The sequence below is a fragment of the Ursus maritimus genome, unplaced genomic scaffold (assembly GCF_017311325.1).
Source record: "Ursus maritimus isolate PB19 unplaced genomic scaffold, ASM1731132v1 scaffold_15, whole genome shotgun sequence".
NCBI lineage: Eukaryota > Metazoa > Chordata > Mammalia > Carnivora > Ursidae > Ursus > Ursus maritimus.
Genome location: NW_024423897.1, coordinates 11,816,491 through 11,837,920, shown reverse-complemented (window position 1 = coordinate 11,837,920; position 21,430 = coordinate 11,816,491). Strand labels below are relative to the sequence as shown.

Here is a 21,430-nt window from a genome sequence, read left to right as displayed (position 1 = left end):
ACCAAGAATTTACCTAGTCCAACTCCATTCTTCGATAAATTATAAGGCAATAATCAAACTGATATCCAAAGCTCACAAGGAGAAACCCACGGAATACACCACCGCATAGAAAATTCACCACCTCTCAATGCGTAATGAAAAATCAATGCTTTACTTTGTGTTTTGTAACTAGACACTGTATTTTTACAAAGAGGAGGCCGAACAACTCTACTAAACCGCAGGGAACAAAAACTCCCAGTACATTCTGGAATGATATTCTGGCCAATCCGGCTGCCAGAAGAGACCTTAGCCTGGACAGGCTGCCTGCAACGTTCAGTTCGATCTCCTCTTCATTGAAGACACTTTCGGAAATTCTCCAATGAGAGACGCTTAGAGGTAGGGGGCGTGGCTTTAAGGGGCGGAGAATTTGTCTCCGGATAATAGGAAGTGTGTGCTGATTGGCTGGACTTCCTCCCTCCCAAACCAGCCCTCTTTGGACCGCTGGGGCCATCCATCAAAAGAACTACACCAATCAGGAGCTAAAAGCCCCCCTTCCCCTCCCACCAGGGTAAAGCCCCGCCCTCCAATATATTACCCTGGCGCTCAGGCGCGGCCCCTTCGGCTCCGATCTGACCCTGTGGTGGGCAGTGTCGTCTGGGCGGCGCTGCGGACACCTCCACCCAGGACGGCTCCCCCTCCCCGGGCCTCTCCCCTTTTACCCGCGAGTGCCCTCGCCTCGTGGGCCTATCGAATCTGATATCGTGGGGTGAGGTGAGAGCAGGCCCGGGGAGGGTGGTTACCGCTGAAGAGCCGCAGTCGCAGTCAAGGTGAGCTGGGACTTCGGGGTTGACTTCGTGGTGCGGCTTAGGGAGCAGGGTTGGGGGCGTGAGGTGAGGGATAGGTCCGGCCCGGGGTCTTTTCTTCGATTAACTCTCCCGTTGCTGTAAGCAACAAGTCCAGGCTAGTCCGAGCTTGGAGGGGCGGGGCCAGATCCGACCTCTTGAGAGTCTTACTGTCAGGTCGGCCGGGTCCCAGGGACCGGCCCAGGGCAAAAAGAGTTGGACCCATAAAGTTAGAGGTTCCTCATCTGCCCACCCCTTCCGTCACACAACTTTAAAGATCCCCTGCCTACCTGTCTTTCATTTGGTGTGGGAGGTATCCATGTATCCAGGGTTTAGCTTGTGGCCGGGACGTAGTAGCTGTGGAATACCGACTCTTAAATTAATGACACTCCCAGGTTCATTTTGCAACCTAAATTAGCCTCCCGCCCTCACTATGTGTTCCCGTAGCACCCTTTAAGCTTCCTTTCCTGACACCAATAAAAGTTAACAATTATTGAGCACCGTGTGTCAAGCACTGTGCAAAACTCTACGCGAATCATGTTATCTAATTTTAGCTGCCATTCAGAGACGTAGAAACATCTACGTCGTTTCACAGATGTAGAAATAAATTCATTATTATTGTCCAGCGTTTCTTAGGTACCTATGTGCTAAGCACTATACCTAAGTGATCTCATTTTTCCACACAAGCCTATGAGGTAGGTAGTAACCTCATACCCACTTTACAGATGAGGAAATAGGGATGAAGTAAAATTAACTAACGTTAACAGTTCATATTGTTAATATATGGCAGAATTACATACTACCATCTAATTTCAAAGTTTTGGCACCCCATCTTACAGCATCTATATTGTTATCTTTTGACAATGAATGACTTGAACAAGTATTTCTTGAGGAGTTGCAATTTCTTAAGGCATGGCTCCTGCCCTCTAGGAATTCAGAATTTAGGATGTGACCAACTGGTGGGATGGGGGGCGGAGGGCCATTGTAACAGATGGCACTTTGCAAGGACTTAGATTCACTAGCAGCATTGGGGAGGGGAGACTTGTGTAATAAAGTACTTGGCATGATACAAGGCAGGAAGGGCTTTTCTTAAACTCCTTTCTGGGCCTTGTTCTATATATAGATGATAGAGGTACTGACAACAACTGACTCTCAGAAACTGCTACACCAGCTGAATGCCCTGTTGGAACAGGAGTCGAGATGTCAGCCAAAGGTCTGCGGCTTGAGACTAATTGAATCTGCACACGATAATGGCCTCAGAATGACTGCAAGGCTAAGGGACTTTGAAGTAAAAGATCTTCTTAGCCTAACTCAGTTCTTTGGCTTCGACTCGGAGACATTTTCTCTAGCTGTGAATTTACTGGACAGATTCCTGTCCAAAATGAAGGTATGTTTGAAGCTACATTACACTGAGTATTTCTTAGTTTTGCTCAGTGTGTTTTGGAGATGGAATTGCTCTAGCTTGGGGCTAGCATTCATAACTTGACCTTTTTTATTTTCTTCAAGTGGCCAAAACATTGTGATGATTCTGTATACTATAGCATTGATGAATACTCTTCCTTATAATCAGGAATAATGCATCATTAGATTTAACTTCTGACACTGAAAAATAGTCTAATAGCAAATAATTGCAGACTCTCCCAATATGAGTTGGCTGTTATTTTTAAAATCTTTCTTGATAGGTTGGGTATTTTTATTTATCTACTGTTGTTTTTAAATTGAAAGAAAGGTGTTAGGTGCAGAATGCTTGACTGTGATTAAGAATTAGAGGTTTGTTTTTTGGTGGGGTATTTTTTCCTTAGATGCCATGAACCAGTTGGTCATTAGAGTGTATTTCTTAATCTCCAGTCATATATAAAGTTCTGTTTTAGCCTTAGGCCTATTCAGATCTTGCTTATGCTTGCCATTTTTAACATCAGTTGGCATACAGTTGAGAAGAGAGTATCTTCTGAAGGAGGAGCATTTATGTAATTATTTCCCTATACTGGATAAGCAGGACATCCACGGAACTTTCAGAGCTTGCTTAACTGTTAAAAATACATCTGCCTTCTCTATGCCCATGGTCATTAGTGGATGAGATGATGTGACAATTGGAATAGAACTCATCTTTTAGTACCTAAGTACCTAACACAACACGTCATATACAGAAGAAACTCCCTATTTGTTGAATTGGATGGTTCAAGAAACTTGCTCAACAACTAATTAAACTATTCTTTAGACACCTGTGCAAGCACTACCTTTGAATCTATACATGTTGCACAGATTAATAATATATATCTGTCCCTTAAGTATATTATAATCTTATATGAAAATAATATTTGTACCAATAACTCACACAATGCAAGGCATAATATAATTAAACCCCTAAAAAAGAATATGTTGCTGAAGAGGTTCCAAGAAAAGGAGGGTACAAACACTGGTTAAAGCTTCTTAAAGTTTCATTTAACTTGGAACTTAGGATGGATAGAAGTTTGACTCTGTCACATTGTAGACATTCAGGAAATGATATTAAATAAGAGATTGGTAGTGGATAGAGCTTTACAGGCAGAGTAAACAGTGTGTGCTAAAGTATTTTAAAATGATTTTATGTGTTACTACAAAGGAAACAGCTTGGAAAAACACCACATCCTAGAAAGAAATTTTGTGGATAAGCCGTACGGAGTTTTAGTCCTTCTATAAGCCTTGGACCAGTTAATTTATTTGGTCCAACTAGAACATAGTGTTTACAGTTCTACAATGATTTAGGAAGAAAAAAAAATTTTTTTATGGGCTGAAGGCAAACATTATACTAAAACTTAGTCCAGTTTCTCCAAAATTGGTGACAAGTGGGTACCTGGCGTTGACACCCTGCAGTTGAGGTATGATTGGATCTCGTTAAGTCTTTCACCGTTTAGAAATAGACCTCAAAGATACATTTTCATAATGATGGATCTGATTATCCTTTATTTTTTTTAATTGAAATAAGCTAAAAACATGGGTTTATTGTCTTTTTAGGTACAGCCCAAGCACCTTGGGTGTGTGGGGCTGAGCTGCTTCTATTTGGCTGTTAAATCAGTAGAAGAGGAAAGGAATGTCCCATTGGCAACTGACTTGATCCGAATAAGCCAGTATAGGTTCACGGTTTCAGACTTGATGAGAATGGAAAAGATTGTACTGGAGAAGGTGTGTTGGAAAGTCAAAGCTACTACTGCCTTTCAATTTCTGCAACTCTACTATTCACTCATTCAAGAGAACTTACCAATTGAAAGGTATGTAATCTTTGTTTTGACCAAAAGAGATTTGGAAATCAGAATGGTATTCTGGGTGTTGCATAAAAATCAGTATCTTGGGATAATTCCAATCAAAATAAATAAAATGAGAGAAAAAAAAGTCACAGCTGCAGCTCTTTGGATTTCACTTCACTGTCCAGCAGAACTGAGACTTTCAGTTTTCAACAGCTTTTTAAAGTCTGAAGGCTAATTCTTGGGATTAAAGAACATTTCAACAGTTTTTTTATTACATTTTCCACTTACAGTCTACTTAACTCATAGAACCTAGTAAGTAACCATCTAACAGATTTATGGAAAAAGAACTTTAGTAGCTGCAGAAATAGAATAAAATGAAAAGAAAAAAAGACTTGATAGTTGTGATACAATACTTTTTTGGCGGGGGGGGACAAATTATTTAAAATTCATGTATGGTTATCTTTAAGAAGTTAATGCCCCTGAAGGAAGGGGACTTCTTCAAATAATTTATTTTCTGTGATAAGTGTGCATAAACTTCATTTTATTTATTTATTTATTTTAAAGATTTTATTTATTTATTTATTTATTTGACAGAGAGAGAGAGACAGCCAGCGAGAGAGGGAACACAAGCAGGGGGAGTGGGAGAGGAAGAAGCAGGCTCCTAGTGGAAGAGCCTGATGTGGGGCTCGATCCCAAAACGCCGGGATCACGCCCTGAGCCGAAGGCAGATGCTTAACGACTGCGCCACCCAGGCGCCCCCATAAACTTCATTTTAAAATGACTTCAGTGTTGTTCTAAACATCTGGCTTTTGACTACATGTAAAATTACCTACATAAAATTAATCTCATTTTCCTTTTTAAAGGAGGAATAGCCTTAATTTTGAAAGACTAGAAGCTCAACTTAAGGCATGCCACTGCAGGATCATATTTTCTAAAGCAAAGGTAAATATTTTATAAAGATTAAACCTATTTATATACCTATTTTCTTTTCAACACTTACTTTAAAATTTATCTCTTTTAGCCTTCTGTGTTGGCATTGTCTATCATTGCACTGGAGATCCAAGCACAGAAGTGTGTAGAGTTAACAGAAGGAATAGAATGTCTTCAGACACATTCCAAGGTACGTCAAGGTCATAGCCTAAATGGTGTTAAGGGCTGTAAAAGAAACTAAACCACTTGTACTATCTCCTAAAGTACAATGAGATGTCATGTGTATTTGAAATTTGAGTAGCTTATCCTCAAATTTATTTAACAAGGAAAGACACATGTTAGTAAGATCACAATTATTGCTGTGGTTAAATACTATAGGACTTTTTATTTTAGAGAGAGAGAGAGCACAGGTTGGGGGATGGGAGGGGAGAGAGAGGGGAGAGAGAGAGCATCTCAAGCCAACTCCCCACTGAGCTTGGAGCCTGACATGGGGCTCTATTCCATAACCATGAGATCATGACCTGAGCTGAAATCAAGAGTTGGATCTTTAACCATCTGAGCCACCCAGGCCCCCCATGTAGGACTTTTTATTGACTAATAATTTTTTTTTAATTTGTGTACAGATAAATGGCAGAGATTTGACCTTCTGGCAAGAACTTGTATCCAAGTGTTTAACTGAATATTCATCAAACAAGTGTTCCAAACCAAATGTTCAGAAGTTAAAATGGATTGTTTCTGGACGTACTGCACGGCAACTGAAGCATAGTTACTACAGAATAACCCACCTTCCAACAATTCCTGAAATGGTCCCTTAATTGGTAAATGTGGTTCATAGTTACTCTCCATATAAAGAAAATTTTGTGATGCTATAGTTTTATTCTATAATTCAAGAATTAAAATCTGAATTATTCTCAAAGTAAACAAGATGGAGTTGGAATAGCAATGGGGAAAATGACTTCACTGATCTAGGCAGTTAATATTTTGAGGGCATTTGCTATATTCAAGATACAAAACCCTTAGAGTAAGGAATTATCCAACCTTTGATAGTACATTAGCCATTTCATTAAATTATCAGCTTAGAAAATCACATCCTCCTTAATAACCTAAATTTTAAAAGAAGCACTAAGACACTATTTTTCGCATCATTTTGCTATATGTAGACTCAAGTTCTGGCACATTTAAAGTTAACACAAGCCTGAGCAGGACAACAGGACCAAAAGTTTGAACCATAAATGAACTAATTTGAGACTGTTAGCTTATGAGCAAAATCAGCATGAACTTGGATGTTACACTTAGAGTAAGTTATGGCAGGTGGTCTCCATACTGGGTATCTGCAAACTGCCAGGGTATCTCAACACTATATTTGTATATCATTGCTATAGCAGTTGGAACACGGGAAAGTAGTTAAATGCATAAAAAATGAAAATCTCATCACTAATAATATAGGATATACATTCTCGCCATCTGAATTTAACTGAGTGGTGATTTAATTTTTTCCTTCTCCAAACTAAATGTTAACACATCTACATATGACATGATTATAAATCTTTGATTAAAGAGTTCATTTTTAACAGTTAATAATATTTATATTTGGCAGAATTCTAACAACTTGGTTTTTTGTTTGTTTAAATAGGATTGTTACAGCAACAAAAAGCTCTTCTCTGAAGCCTTTCTTCACAATCCTGAGCTATGGATTCTGTAATGTTACAGTGGATTTAAGCTGTGAAGCCTCAGAACATCACAACTAGATTAGCATTGATGTTCTCAGATTTGGAAAAACTACCTAATTAACAAGCTATAGTGGAATTAAATTCATCTGTGAGGCATACAAATCAAAGCTAAGAGCATAAATGTGAAATGTTAGTAACAAGCCTAGGAAGGTAAACTGTGAATCTTCATTTCTAACACTGGCCTAACCTTCTATATTGGGTCAGTATATTGTATTTAGGTGGTATTAAAAGTGGTAACCTAATTAAATTCTAAATTAGGAGTTATACATCAAAACCAACATTTCACAAATGCACTTTTAAGGCATAACAAGGGTCACTATTCCAGGCAGTGAAAATGGTTTCTTGGTACCTGTAGTGCAAGTAATAGATAATCCAGAGATTGGAGTTTATTGAAATTTGGGAATTACACTTAAATTGGAAGGCATTTTATAAAAGTAAAACTACAGGCCTAGTCATTTTGGCATATTAAGTTATCTTTAATATTTTTTCTAAAAAACAGGTGATATTTGTATCCATGATAAAATTTACACAGTATCTACTGCCTCCATGTAATCCCATCAAGAAAATTTGGTTTTTTGGTGTGTGTTAGTAATTCAAACTAACTTCCCTCCAAAAACTTGCTGATTCAACACTCCAGTTTTTACTAAGGGCTGTTTTATAAAAACTGCTATTGCTTCTAATTTAGAATTTTTAAAAGAAGAGAATATACTTTCACTAATTTCCCCTCCTGTGCCAAAAGAAAGTCTTTAAAAAAGTAAGTAGGCATCTTCATAATTATGAAGTTGCCAAGGTAGTATTCGAGATTTTTCTATTAAGTTAGTGACTATAAGGAGATCTACAGCATTAAAAGTGTTGTAAACAGTTACTCAGTGCAGCAAGTGGCCTGAGTCCATCCACAATGGCTGTACCCAATTTTGACATCATGCTATGGGTAAATGTGCACTGGAAAATAAACCAAAGAACCACAATGTATCTCATACTTTTGTGAACTGTATTTTGTAGATAACTTCAGTTTTCCCAAAAGGCTGGTATATTTCAATAATTTGACTACATCGGTGTTAATTCTGAGTTGGCAGAGGTAGCCTAACCAACTACCGTTATGTTTTGGTACTAAGGGATACACCTTTCAATAAAGTTATTGAAATGCATTCTTTTGCTGGGTAGTTTGTTTGTTTCTGTTCTGATTTAACTGGTTTGGCAATATGATACCAGAACTACAATGAAGAGCTATCTCCACTCAGTATATTTAAATTTAGCAGGAAGATGCATGATAGCAGAAACAAAATCTCTATTAATAGTATGGCTATTACCCAATTCATGCTTTACTTTCTAATGGCTTTTCAGAAGACACAAAATTAGGACAAATATGTTTAATGTGCATTAAAAAGTTGGTGTTGATGCAGTATTGGTAACGTGTCATTTAGATTCATCACTACTATGGATATTCTCAATACAAATTCACCCTTGTATTCCACCCACCTGAAGTTCTGTGCAAACTGTCTTACCTTAAATGGCATCCCAGCAAGGTGGTTGGTAATGACAGATAACTACCAGGTATTGTGTTAGTCTGCTTAGATTGGCAATTAGAACTGAAACATAGGATTTTGAAGTGTTCATGTTTAATTAAACGAAGAAGGCAAAGTGAACATTGCAAAAAGTTATTGAAACAAAAACTTATAAAGGAAAATCCCTTTTGCCCTTGACTAGGATTAGATACACTTAATAATCCCTCTTTTCAGTGTAATTTTTAAAAAGGGCACTTGAGCCTTAATGTATTTCTAATTATGTAGCACACTATCTAAAACAACAGACAGGTACCTGGATGGCATAGTCAGTTGAGCATCTGACTCTTGGTTTTGGCCCAGGTGGTGATCTCAGGGTTGTGGGATCAAGCCCCGCATCAGGCTCTGCAGGCAGCATGGGGTCTGCTGGAGATTCTCCTCTCCCGTTCCCCCTCCTGTTCGTGCCCTCTCTTTCTCAAATAAATCTTTAAAAACAAAATACAAAACAAAACAAAAAAAAACCCAGACATTTCTGGGGTGCCTAGCTGGCTCAGTCTGAAGAGCATGCAACTCTTGATCTTGGGGGTCTTAAATTTAAGCTCCATGTTGGGCACAGAGCTTACTTAAAAAAAATAACACATTTCTCATCTAGCATTTGTGATTAGCAATAATGATTTTTTACTGTCAGGTACTACTGTCGTGTTTTATATGAATCCTCTCATCTAATCCTCCAAAGTGAATGAGGATATCCAAATTTACAAATGAACTGGATTCACACAGAAGGTGACATTAGCCCAAGGTCACAAACCTGGTACTTGGAGTTAGGATTCAAATTCAGGCAAAGGCTTTGTTCTTAGCCACTCTGCACATTACCTTACAAAATAGAAAATTAAATGGATTGATGAAATTGAATAATTTCCAAACAAAAACTATATTCTGGCCACATTAATTTCAGTGCTACCATCATGATCATAAAAGAATAACACCTTGGAATTTATTTTCCCTATTTTATAATAGAATAGTTTTTATAAAATGTGTTATGGCTTACTAAGTATAAAATCTTTAAATTTTCATAAGCCAAAACCAGTGAACATTAGTCAAATGAGATGGATTAAGATAAGCCAATTTTGGTGCCCCTGGCTGGCTCAGCTAGTAGAGCATGCAACTCTATATCAGGGATGTGAGTTTGAATCCCACACTGGGGGTAGAGAATCTGTAAAAAAAAAATTAAATAAAATCCTAAAGAAAAAAAAAAAAAGATAAGCCAATGTTTTACATTAATTTGACAAAGCAGATTTTGGAGCAATTAAAATGATCAGGAACAAAAAGGGACCATTAAATAATGATAAAAGAATCAATTCACCAGGAATACTTGACAATCCTAAATTTGTATGCATCTAACATCAGAGCTCCAAATACAAGAAGCAGAAACTGACAGCATTGAAAAGAAAAATGGACAAAGCTTCAACTACAGTTGGAGATTTAAATGCTCTTCTCAGTAATCTATAGAACTACTAGGAAATCAGAGCATAGAAAAATTTGAGTAATACTGATAACCAACTGGATCTACTTGACATAAAAAACTTCATCCTAAAACAACAGAATAAGCATTCTTTTAAAATACACATGGAGGGGCGCCTGGGTGGCACAGCGGTTGATCGTCTGCCTTCGGCTCAGGGCGTGATCCCGGCATTATGGGATCGAGCCCCACATCAGGCTCTTCCGCTGTGAGCCTGCTTCTTCCTCTCCCACTCCCCCTGCTTGTGTTCCCTCTCTCGCTGGCTGTCTCTCTCTGTCGAATAAATAAATAAAATCTTTAAAAAAAATAAAAAATAAAAATAAATAAATAAATAAAATAAAATACACATGGAATATTCACCAAGACAGACCATATCCTGGGTCACAAAACAACCCTGAAGAAATTTAAAAGAACTAAAATTATAAAGTGTGTTCTCTGATCATAAGCTAGAAATTAATATCAGATAACAGGAAAATCTATGAACACTTGGAGATAAAATAACAAGACTTCTGAATAATTCAGGGCTCTAAAAGGAATTTTAAGAGTAAAATATTTTTAACTGAATTAAAATATCAAAATGTATGAAATTTAGCTAAACCAGTGCTTAGAGTAATTCACATTATCAATTGGCTTTTACTAAGAGAAAAAAGTCTCAAAGCTTCCACATGAGAAAACTAGAAAAAGAACAGAATAAACCCACAAAGCAAGTAGATGGGAAAAGGTCATAAAAAAAGGGAGGGGTTTAAAAATCAATGAAACTGAAAATAAGGAAAACCAACAAAACCAAAAATTAATTCTTTAAAAAAAGCAATAAAATTGATGAATCTCTACCAAGAATGACAAAAGAAATATCAAATCTCAGGCCTGAAAGGCATAACGCTATGTTAAAAGGACACTAAAGAAACAACACATACAACTATGCACATCAAGTTAAATGAATCAATTCCTTGAAAGACAAGAACTACCAGAACTTAATTAAAATAAACCAAACTAAAAATAAAGTAGGTAATCTGAGTAAGTTCTATTTTTAAAAACTGAATTTATTTAAAATCTTACTGGCGAATCCCATAAAATGCTGAAAGAAGACAACACAAATTCTACACATCTAAGAAGTAGAAGAATCACTTCCCAATTCATTTTATAAGGCTAGCATTACCCTGGTACCAAGCCAAGATAAACATAACACAAAATCTCAACGAATAGGCCTATATTTCAAATGAACCAATGAGACCAATCAATATCTCAAATCAACAGACACAAAAATCTTCAACAAACAAATGCAGAAACATAAATGGCAGTAACATGCCATGACCAAGTTTGGGATGTGTGAAAATATAAGCAGGTTCAAAACTTGAGAATCAATCAAATCAAAATTTGAAAACCAAACAAGACAGACACGGCCACTTCCACCACTTCTATTCTTCTAGCAAGTGCAGTGAAGCAAGAAAAAATAAAGACCTATGGAATAGTACAGACTAAATAAAACCTGTTTGTGGTTTATGAAGAAAATCCCGGGAATTCATAACAAAAAACTCCTAGAATAAACAAGTTTAGGAAGGTTACAGGATACAAGGTCAACAAACAAAAATCAAACATTTCTATGTACTAGCTATGTACAACTGAAAATAAATTTCAAAAAATATATCATTTACAACAGTTCCAGAAAATGAACACTTAGGAATAAATCTAAGAAAAGATATAAATATTCTATAAGCTGAAAATCACAAAATGCTTATAACTGAAATCAAAGAGATCCTAAATGGAGATATGCCCCACGTTCAAGGATTGGAAGACTTAATGCTATTCCAGTGAAAATCCTAGCAGGACTTTTTGTAGATACAGACTGAATATAGCTGATTCTAAACTTTATACAGAAAGGCAAAGAAAGTTAAAACAGCCAAAACAATTTCGAAAAAGAATTAAGTTGAAGCAATCATGCTGTCCAATTTTAAGACGTACCATAAAGCTACAATTATCAATGCAGTGTGGTATCTGTGAAGGGAGAGACACATGGATCAATGGAATAGAACATAAAGACCAAAAACAGACCCATATAAACAATTGATTTTTGACAAAAGTGCAAAAGCAACTTAATGAAGAATGGACAGTCTTTTCAACAAATTATTTTGAAACAAATAGACATCCACATGGGAAAAAGTGAAGTTCCACCTATGTTACACAGCTTACACAAAAAAATAACTTAAAATGGGTCATAGATCTAAAAGTAAAACATACAATAAAACTTTTGGAAGAAAACATTGGAAAAAAATCCTCATAACCTGGGATTACACAGTTCTTAGATATGATACCAAAAGCATGGTCCACCAAAAGCATGATGAACTAGAATACATCAAAATTTAAAACATTTATGCTTGAAAAGACACCATCAAGAAAATGAAAAAGCCTACACAACAGAAGAATATGTATGCAAATAATATATATGAGACTCGTGTATAGAATATATAAAGAACTCTAACAACTCAATAATAGATAACCCCAAAAAAAATGGGCAAAAGATTTGAATAAACATTTCTCCAAGAAAAATACATAAATGGTCATTAAGCACAAGAAAAGATGCTCAACATAATCAGTGATCAGGGAAACACAAAACAAAACCACAGTGTGATACCACTTCATATCCACTAGAATGGCTAAAATTTAAAATATCATGTAACAAGTGTCAGCAAAGATGTGGAGATATTAGAAATTTCATACACTACTGGTGGGAATGTAAAATGGTGCAGCCACTTTGGAAAACAATCTAGAAATTCTTCAAATGATCAGACATAGTTTCCATATAACTCAAAATTCCATTCCTAGTTAAGAAATAAAAATATACATACACATAAAAACTCGTACTTGAATGTTTATTTTTTTTTTAAAGATTTTATTTATTTATTCGACAGAGATAGAGACAGCCAGCGAGAGAGGAAACACAAGCAGGGGGAGTGGGAGAGGAAGAAACAGGCTCACAGCGTAAGAGCCTGATGTGGGGCTCAATCCGATAACGCCGGGATCACGCCCTGAGCCGAAGGCAGATGCTTAACCGCTGTGCCACCCAGGCGCCCCTGAATGTTTATTTTTTTTAAAGATTTTATTTATTTGAGAGACAGAGCTCACGCACAAGCTCATGGAGGGGAGGGGCAGGGAGGGAGAGGGAGAAGCAGGCTCCCTGCTGAGCAGGGAGCCCAACTTGGTGCTTGATCCAGGGACTCCAGGATCATGACCTGAGCCGAAAGCAGACACCCCAGCTGAGCCACCCAGCTGTCCCTACTTGAATGTTTATAGCAGCATTATTCATAATAGCCAAAAGGTAGAAACCTCCCAAATATCCATCAACTGACAAATGGGTGTGTGGCAATTATACAAGGGAATATTATCCAGCCATACAGAAAGAATGAAATACTGACATACTAGAACATGGACGAACCACTAAAACATTGTGCTAAGTGAAAGAAGCCAATAACAAGAGACCGCATATTATGATTCAATGTATATGAAATGTCCAGAAGAGGAAAATTTATGAGATAGAAAACAAATTAGTGGTTACTTGGTTGGTGGTGTAGGGGGAGGGAGTTGATAGCTAAAATGTACAGGGTTTCTTGAGGTGATGAGAATGAAAACTGACTACGGTGATGGTTGACTAGATGACTATACTAAAAATCACTGAATTATATATTTTAAATGAGTAAAATTTATGGCATCTGAATTATATCTCAATAAAAGCTGTTTTTTAAAAAACATAGGGTGCCTGGGTGGCTCAGTCAGTTGGGCATCTGATGCTTGGTTTCCGCTCAGGTCGTGGTCTCATGGGTCAAGGGATTGAGCCCCACGTTGGGCTCCATGCTTGGTAGGGAGTCTGCTTGAGGATTTGCTCCCTCTGCCCCTCCACCCCACCTCCCCACGCTCGCTCGCTCTCTCTCGAGTGGATAAACCTTTAAGAAAAAAAGATTACATATGATTCCACTGATGAACATTCTTGAAAAGACAAAACTATAGGCAGTCTTAATCACTGGTTTCCAGGGTTTGAGGCTAGGAATGGGATATGACTACAAAGAGAGAGCGTTAAGTTTTTGTAGTGATTAAACTGTTAAATCTCTTGGAGTGCCTGGCTGGCTCAGTTGGTAGAGCAAGCAACGCTTGATCTCAGGGTCATGAGTCTGAGCCCAACATGGGATGTAGAGTCCACTTAAAAAAAAAAAAAAAAAAAAAAACTTATCTGTTCAATCTCCTGATTTTGAAAGTGCTTAGAGATACCTTTACGTGTTAAAATTTATAAAACTATGAACAGAATCTACATGCTAAAAATTCACAAAACTATTAACAGAAGAGTTAATTTTACTGTACTTATTCAAAATATGAATTTCTTTGAAAGTCAAGAAGTCAATTAAAAGAAAAAAGCCTCTTCCCCAACAATTTATTCCTAAAGTTATTGGTTAAAGTGAACAAGATAGCCATTTTGCCAAAGGGTATGGCAGGAATTCAGTGGCCCACAATGGGGTGTGTTCGGGTCCAAGCAGGTGAGGATATCCCTGCTTGCCGCAGGGTGTCGGAGCCTGAGCAGAGTAAGAAAGGCATACATGTGAGATGACCTAGAATAGGGAACCAAATATACTGAGGATAATAGGAAGTAGACTTCTCACTGTTGTTATAAATAAAGAAAGGGAGAAAAGAAAAATGAGCCCCATGGGATTAGACATGAAAGTTAAGCATGAGCTCCTGGTTTTCAATATATAGAAATAAATATAGCTGTACATATAAACCTTATAGACATACAACAGCAATTGCTCACTAGCACACAAATCTTGGCTTCTAAATACCATTCTCCATTTAAAAGAACCAGGGCACCTTAAAAACATGGCTTATTCTTGAGCTAGGGCAGGGAAAGCATAAGCCTGGTATAACTTGTGCCGGAAAATAAGAAATTACTTAAATAATGATGGAACATGTCAAAAGGTCATAGAAGCCACCTAAAATGGTTTTCCCCTACCCAAATCAAGAAAAATTGTGAGCATCACAGTAATGCAAATAATAGATTTTAACCCACTGAATAAAGTAGGAATTCATGAGTCAATAAAGATAGCAGCGAATTGAAGTTTGATGAGAAACATAGTACTCTGAAGCTACCTTCCCACAAAATAACTATAAACCTACAAAGAATAGCTTTATTGTGGAGAAGACTGACGGACACTTCAGTGATCAAAGTGAACATCAACAGAAAAAGGATATATCAAAATTACTAACTCACAACAGGATGCAATAAGAACCCAGCATCATTTCTGTAACATCCCTGCCAAAGATGCATAACCTGAATCCAATAATGAAGAAGTATCAGACAAAACTCAAAATGAGGGATGTTGTACGAAACTAGCTTGTAATATTTAAAAGTGCCAAAGTTGTAAAAGCCAAGAAAAAAATGAAGACTTGTTCCAGACTGCAGTAGACCAGACACCTGACATCTAATCTAAAGGCAAGGCATGATTCTGACTGGATCCTTTTGCTGTACAGAACATCAATGAAACAATCAGTTAAACTTGAGTGCAATGAAGATCTGAGGATTAGATGGTCATAGCGTATCAATGCTAATTTCCTGATTTTAATGGTTGTATTGTAGTGACGTAAGATTCCTTTGAAGGAAATACACACTAAGGTACTCAGAGACGACGCAGCGTCATATCATAAACTTACAAACAGTTCAGGAAGAAAACAGTTCTTTGTACTTTATATGTAACTTTACTGTACATTTGGGATTGTTAAAAATATTTTTTAGGGGCACCTGGCTGGCTCAGTTGGTGGAGTGTACAACTCTTGATCTCCGGGTTGCAGGTTCAAGTCCCACACTGGGTGTAAAGATTACTTAAAAATAAAATCTTTAAAAAATATAGAGAGATATTTTCAAATTCCAAAGGACATAAAAAGAATGAAATAAAATTTTAAGACAATCCTTCCTTATATGTCTGGATCACTGAAGAGCAAAATTATGTCCCTGACTTATAAACATTAACCATTATTCACCTTTTATCACTGACAAAGGACTCACCCAATGATCACATTCACTTCACTGCTTCTGTTTTGTATTAATTCATTCCTATTGTTAAGTTTCTAACTATTTTTCAATTTCTTGACAAAGTCATCTCCCAAGGAATAATATATTACTCCAGAAATTTTCATTAACTCTTAAAATGAACTTACTCAGGATGTATTTATGGGCTTTTTCCTTTCTTAAAACTTTTTTCAGGAATATAACTCCTTGTGTTAACTGGCATACTTACACAAAGGGATACTCAATTCCTATTTAGAAAAGTTTATTGAACATTATTCCTGCATTACACTTATTGAAAGAAAAATTTAATTGTCCCTGAAGGCACTGGTCATTTCACATGATCTATACCCTAATGTTTTTTGTATTAAAAATACAGGTTAAATATGAAATTAGTAAAATGCAGCATATAAAACTTCATGCTGAGCAAAAAAACAAGTCCAAAAAAAAGTTACTCTATATCAGTAGAATAGTTTCCACGGTATTTAAGATGTTTCCTATGTAAATGATATTTGAATGCAATTTTTAGAACCATAGTTAAATATATTTTGCAATTTGTTAACTGCAGGTATCCACATTTTCCTTCCACCACAAAATCTGTTCCTTTAAGTTGGCAACATCTGCTGGGATCCACAGAATGCAGCAAAAAAAAAAAAAAAAAAATTAGTAGTTATTTCTCAAGATTTGAGAAATCTGGTCCACCTTTAGTGTAGTTTCCTGAGATTTCTGCTCCACTGAAGTCAAAACCAGGATTCTAAAAGACATGAAAAAAATTATGATAAAATAAACCTTATAAAGAAAAATATAAGTAACTCAAAAGGGAAATGATAAAGATATAAACTAGCAATTGACAAAACAGGAAATCCAAATGGCCAATAAACATGTCAAAAGATGTAATCACCAAAACAGAACTTAAAACTAGTAAGTATATTTCAATTTTCAGATCTACAAATATTTAGAAGATCAATATGTATATTACAAGTTGACAGTGTATGGGCAAACACGTACTTTAGCATGAGTATGAAAACAGATTTTAATAACTAGCATCGTTTGAAAATTTACTACATGCCAGGCACGGTTCTAAGAGCTATGCATTTATCAACATATTCAATCCCAGGAAGTACTATCTCATGCTTTAGTCTTTTTGGAGGGCATTTCATTTATTCAACAAACATTTATTGAGTTCCTACTATTTAGAAGACACCATTAGAGGCATGTGGAATTCAAGAGTGAACAAAACAAAGATCCCTGCTTTAGTGGAGCCGACATTCTTACAGGAAGACACAAATAATAAACTGTAAGTTATCTAATGCAGAAGTTGGCAAAGTTTTCTGTAAAGAGCCAAGTAGTTAGATATTTTAGGCTTTGAAGGCCATACAGTCTCTGCCATAACTCCTTAAGTCTGGTGTTGCCGTAGGAAAGACAATGTACAAATGAATGAGCATAGGTGTATTCCAGTATAACTTTACTTCAAAAAGAGGCAGCAGGCCACATTTCACCTATGGGCCATAGTTTGCAAGCCCCTGATCCAGAGCGTTGAAAGCTGGTGCAAGTGCTACAGAAAAAGAAGAAAGAAAGAAAAAAGAAAAGAAAGAAAAGCAGGGCAGAGTAAGGAAAATGAGAAGATTATAGTATTTAAATAGGATGACCAAACATAAAGTACGCTTTATTGAGCAATGACTTAAAAGCAGTAAAGAAGTTAGCTAAGCTTTGGGAGAAGAAAACTATAGTCAAAAGGACAGATAAAGGAATGGCCTGGAATGTTCAAAAATAACAAAAAGGTCAGTATGGCTAGAGCAGAATGACCGAAGGGGAGATTAGTAGGAGAAGAAATCAGGGAGATCATGGAGGACCAGACTGGGTGGAATGAAAGAGTTCTGAGAAGAGAGGTGATGTGTTCTGACCTGCATTTTAGAAGGACTACTATGCTATTTTGAGAACACTGTAGCTTGGCAAGGGTAAAAGAGAACAATTAGAAGGTTATTAGAGTAATCTAGGCAAGACACTACAGACGGTCCAGATCAGAGTGGTAGTAGAGTTGGTGGTGAGAAGTGGACAAATTCTGAGTATATTTGGAAGGTAGTACCAGTAAGATTTCCTAACAAATTGGACAGGGTGTGTGAGAGAGAGACAGGAGTGGAGGATGATTCCCCATTTTTGTTTTTTGGTCTGATTAAGTAGTTTCCATCAACCAAGATGAGACGACTAGAGGTAGAACATGTGTGGAAGGAAGTTAGGGAGTTCATGTTGAATATGTTGAGTCTGATATGTCTGTCAGACTATCAAGTGGAGATGTTGAATTGGAAATGTGACTCCAATATTTGGGGAAAAAGTCTAGAGACACACATTTGGAAATCATCATCATATAGAAAGAAATTATCCATCAAAACTTTAACAGTGCTTTGATCCAGTAATTCTTCTCCTAGATAAACTAACAACATTGGAATAGTTTTACAGAGATGAAAGCACAAATTTTATTTGAAATAGACACAAATCGAAAATTCCAAATCTTATCAAAAGGGAATACCTAAATAAATAATGTTGATACATTCAAACTAGAACACTCTGAAGCAGTTAAAAGGAATAAGTTTTATCTATATGTACTAGTAGGAAAAGAGACCCAAGATGTGTTATTAAATGAAAAAAAAAAAAAACCATGAACAATAAACATAGTGTGATCCTGTATTTATATTTTTAAAAAAAAGTAGCAAACTAATACATCAGTGAAATAACAATGAGACAGAAGCAAGGAACGGAGAAATGTTGGTGAAAGGGACCTTTCACTTTTTTACACTATGTAAGTCTATATTGATTGAATTTTTATGAGTTCATTTATGCATTACTGGTGTACATTAAATTTAAACTTAGATATCATGACAGTACAAATAAATTCCTCTACAGAAAATATGGAAAAAATAAAATCAAATCCACACAAAGGAAGGCCAGTGATTTTTCTAAAGAATTAACTTAAAAAATTCCTCTAAAGAACTTCTGTAATTTTTTTGTAACCACATTTGAGTTTTAATTTCAAATAATAATTATTCTATGATTTTAAGATGTTTAACAATACATATTCATACATTCATCTGACTTACTTCTTTCTGGAATCTCTCTAATGTGAGTTTTCTCTGCATTTGGTCTTGTACCCAAGGATCAGCTGCATATTCGGACTCTAGAAGAGAAGTCCAGCAATTTGCTGCATCTCTCTTTGTCTTTGTAAGAACAATACGGACCATTTTTCTGTCCTCTAAACAAACAAAAATCACAAATAAATTAGTTCATCATTAAATTTTATATTTTCAAAAATCATTAGGTAATCTTGACATACAATTATTTTCAATACATTTCTATTCTCTTCCAAAGCTGCAAAGACAAAGGACCTAATACAACACAGGGAAACACACTAAGTTCCAAGACAAAATTAATTTTTAAAAAAAGATTCCAAGAATTATAGATTACCCTTACCCAAAGTCCATGTTCCCTCATCAGCTATTGTGGAATCAAAGAGCTTGCCCTGAAAAATAAACATATTAGGCACTAAAAACATAGACTTTCATTAATTTTTATAAGGCTGTTATGATTTAAGACTTTCCTAATTTCCTATCTAATCCACATGTAATTGTCTAATTTGGTTACAGTAAGGAGATAAAACTTTATGCCATTTCAACATATTGATAGGTGCTCAACCCTATCTTTCCTCCTAGAAAGTGAAATGGAACCTAGTTTACATTGTTTGAAATATTTACTAAGACAAAGAACACAGGACTCTCTAAAGAAAGATCAGGGCTCCTTAACTTTTAGAAGATGAATAAATATTACTGATCACTGAGCCAAATGTGAAGTTAATATCTGAAATGCTTTAACTTTACCAATTGAAATGAACTACAAGAAGAGCTTTCCTGCTGAAATTAAGAAATGATGTCTCTTAAACTTTAAAAAACTGGTTCAATCTCTTTGGCAATGTAGCATCAAAAAAATTTTAAAGCACATACTGTAGTTCTGATACAGATTAGCTGTGACTGATTTTTCAGAAACTGTTGTTTTAAGAAAGAAATCAGCAAAACATTAGTTTAAAAGAGACTGCACCTGCTCAAGTACATTTTGTTTTGTTGCTACTCGCCAAATTTAAGTTTTAGGAAATGAAATAAAAAGGTCACATAAAAAAAGAAAACACATTTTTTTCAATATGTCAATACTAATGAGAAAAAAATCCTACTGGTCTAAATGTATACCCAAAATTCTAAAATTAAAGTTACTGATAAATTTCCAAAGTTACTGGAATTACTAAGGGAAATTTGAACTGTAATCTTAAACCACTGTTCAGGAAACTATGAATTACACAACCATCCAGAAAAGTCAGTAAGATCCAAGCTGACATAAATCAATGTCTTTCACATGAACCTTCCTTTTCTGAGGCACTTAAAGCATTTCCATATAAATAATAGCTAACATGTAGTGTACACACGTTACATACCAGACACAAGTTTAAGCTCTTAAAACCCCTGGATACCATGCTATCCTCAAAACAATCAGAAAGTTACTATAATTACCACACGTTGTGGGTAAAGGCATAGAGACACTGAATAATCTCTTGCCCAAGGTTACGAAATTATAAAAATGGCACAGCCAGGCATCCTACATCAGGGAATCTCCCTTCACCACTTCACTACACTGTCATCAAACATCTTGAGCATTTACTCTGGGAAAGAAATCTAATTTGCAACATAACTGAATTTAACTATAAAGCTTATGAAGGAAAAAGCGGTTCCCAGATCCAACGGACATGAGAATAAAAGGGGTATTGTTTTCTTCAAACACCTCTCGACTACCTGCATAACCACTCCACAAACATGCAGAATTTTTCTTAGTTTGATGAAAAAATAAATCACCTGACGTCATCTCTGAATCCTCATCCCGATATCCTTATCCTTAATTTTCTTCTTTACTGTCCTATACCTGCCTGAACATTTATGAGTTTAGCTTTATTATGCCTCCCTGAAAGAACATAACCTATCTGAGTGCAGGAAACTTCTATCTTGTTCACCATTGACCTCTCAACACCTCATCAGTGCCTGGAAGAAAATATATGTACAATAAGTATTTGTTCCTTTAAAGACATATGTGAAGACCCGCAGAGGAACAAAAGCAGCAGCTTCATTTGGTTTAGAAATAAAGGCAGAAAACCGGGCTCCTCAAATTTCTACGTCAACTCAAGGCTAGCCTTCAGAGTGGGGACTCCGACCAGACCAAAACCAGGCCAATGATACCGCTCTTTCGGCTGAAAGAGCATTCGGCCTTTCAACAGTCTTTTCACGGAAACCATGAACCTTAGGACTCGGGGACTTAGAGGCCGGGAAGAAACTGAGAACAAGCCCCGACCTGCCGCTACCTTGAGGATCTCGCGACCACCCACGGCCAGCGCCACATGCCGGCTCTGCAGGCCGCACTGGATATCCTGGGCGCGAGTGCCAGGCGGCACCTGAACTTCAATGAACACCTCCTCCAAGGTCTGGTACCACTGGCCCCACGGCGTCCCGCACGGAACCACCCCACTGCGCTCCTCAAACGGGGCCGACATACTCCAGTAGCCTCCCAGCTGCAGTGGCACGAAGGGAGATGAGCGCACGCGCGAAATCTCCACGCTCAGGCCACGCCCGGGACTCT

The 21,430-nt window shown here is 36.7% G+C and overlaps 2 protein-coding genes across 3 annotated transcripts; one reads left to right on the top strand and one right to left on the bottom strand.

Annotated features, from left to right (window-relative positions):
• Window positions 1-593: 593 nt before the first annotated feature.
• On the top strand, window positions 594-7,853 carry CCNG1 (cyclin G1). Of its 2 annotated transcripts, XM_008692406.2 has the most exons (7): window positions 594-806; window positions 1,945-2,208; window positions 3,816-4,069; window positions 4,909-4,987; window positions 5,067-5,165; window positions 5,599-5,793; window positions 6,609-7,853. In XM_008692406.2, exons 2-6 carry the CDS (start codon window positions 1,945-1,947, stop codon window positions 5,788-5,790), a joined length of 888 nt encoding a protein of 295 aa, XP_008690628.1. In that variant the 5' UTR covers window positions 594-806; the 3' UTR covers window positions 5,791-5,793; window positions 6,609-7,853. The 2 variants fall into 2 exon arrangements, with proteins under 2 accessions (XP_008690628.1, XP_040486256.1); XM_040630322.1 differs by lacking the exon at window positions 1,945-2,208 and having other exon boundaries at window positions 596-806.
• An 8,161-nt stretch (window positions 7,854-16,014) lies between these two features.
• Window positions 16,015-21,410, bottom strand: NUDCD2 (NudC domain containing 2). Its single transcript, XM_008692402.2, has 4 exons — window positions 21,156-21,410; window positions 19,232-19,280; window positions 18,862-19,013; window positions 16,015-16,520 (listed from the first exon to the last, which is right to left on the bottom strand). The coding sequence occupies exons 1-4, from the start codon at window positions 21,342-21,344 to the stop codon at window positions 16,437-16,439; spliced, it is 474 nt and encodes a 157-aa protein (XP_008690624.2). The 5' UTR covers window positions 21,345-21,410; the 3' UTR covers window positions 16,015-16,436.
• Window positions 21,411-21,430: the final 20 nt, after the last annotated feature.

Excerpts from the sequence above, each read along its gene's own strand:
- CCNG1 (XM_008692406.2), top strand. The coding sequence starts at position 1,945 with ATGATAGAGGTACTGACAACAACTGACTCTCAGAAACTGCTACACCAG. Across the intron at positions 2,209-3,815 it reads GATTCCTGTCCAAAATGAAG|GTACAGCCCAAGCACCTTGG; the intron begins GTATGTTTGAAG and ends TTGTCTTTTTAG. Across the intron at positions 4,070-4,908 it reads GAGAACTTACCAATTGAAAG|GAGGAATAGCCTTAATTTTG; the intron begins GTATGTAATCTT and ends TCCTTTTTAAAG.
- NUDCD2 (XM_008692402.2), bottom strand. The coding sequence starts at position 21,344 with ATGTCGGCCCCGTTTGAGGAGCGCAGTGGGGTGGTTCCGTGCGGGACG. Across the intron at positions 19,281-21,155 it reads GTGGTCGCGAGATCCTCAAG|GGCAAGCTCTTTGATTCCAC; the intron begins GTAGCGGCAGGT and ends TTTATTTTTCAG. Across the intron at positions 19,014-19,231 it reads TGAGGGAACATGGACTTTGG|AGGACAGAAAAATGGTCCGT; the intron begins GTAAGGGTAATC and ends TTGTTTGTTTAG.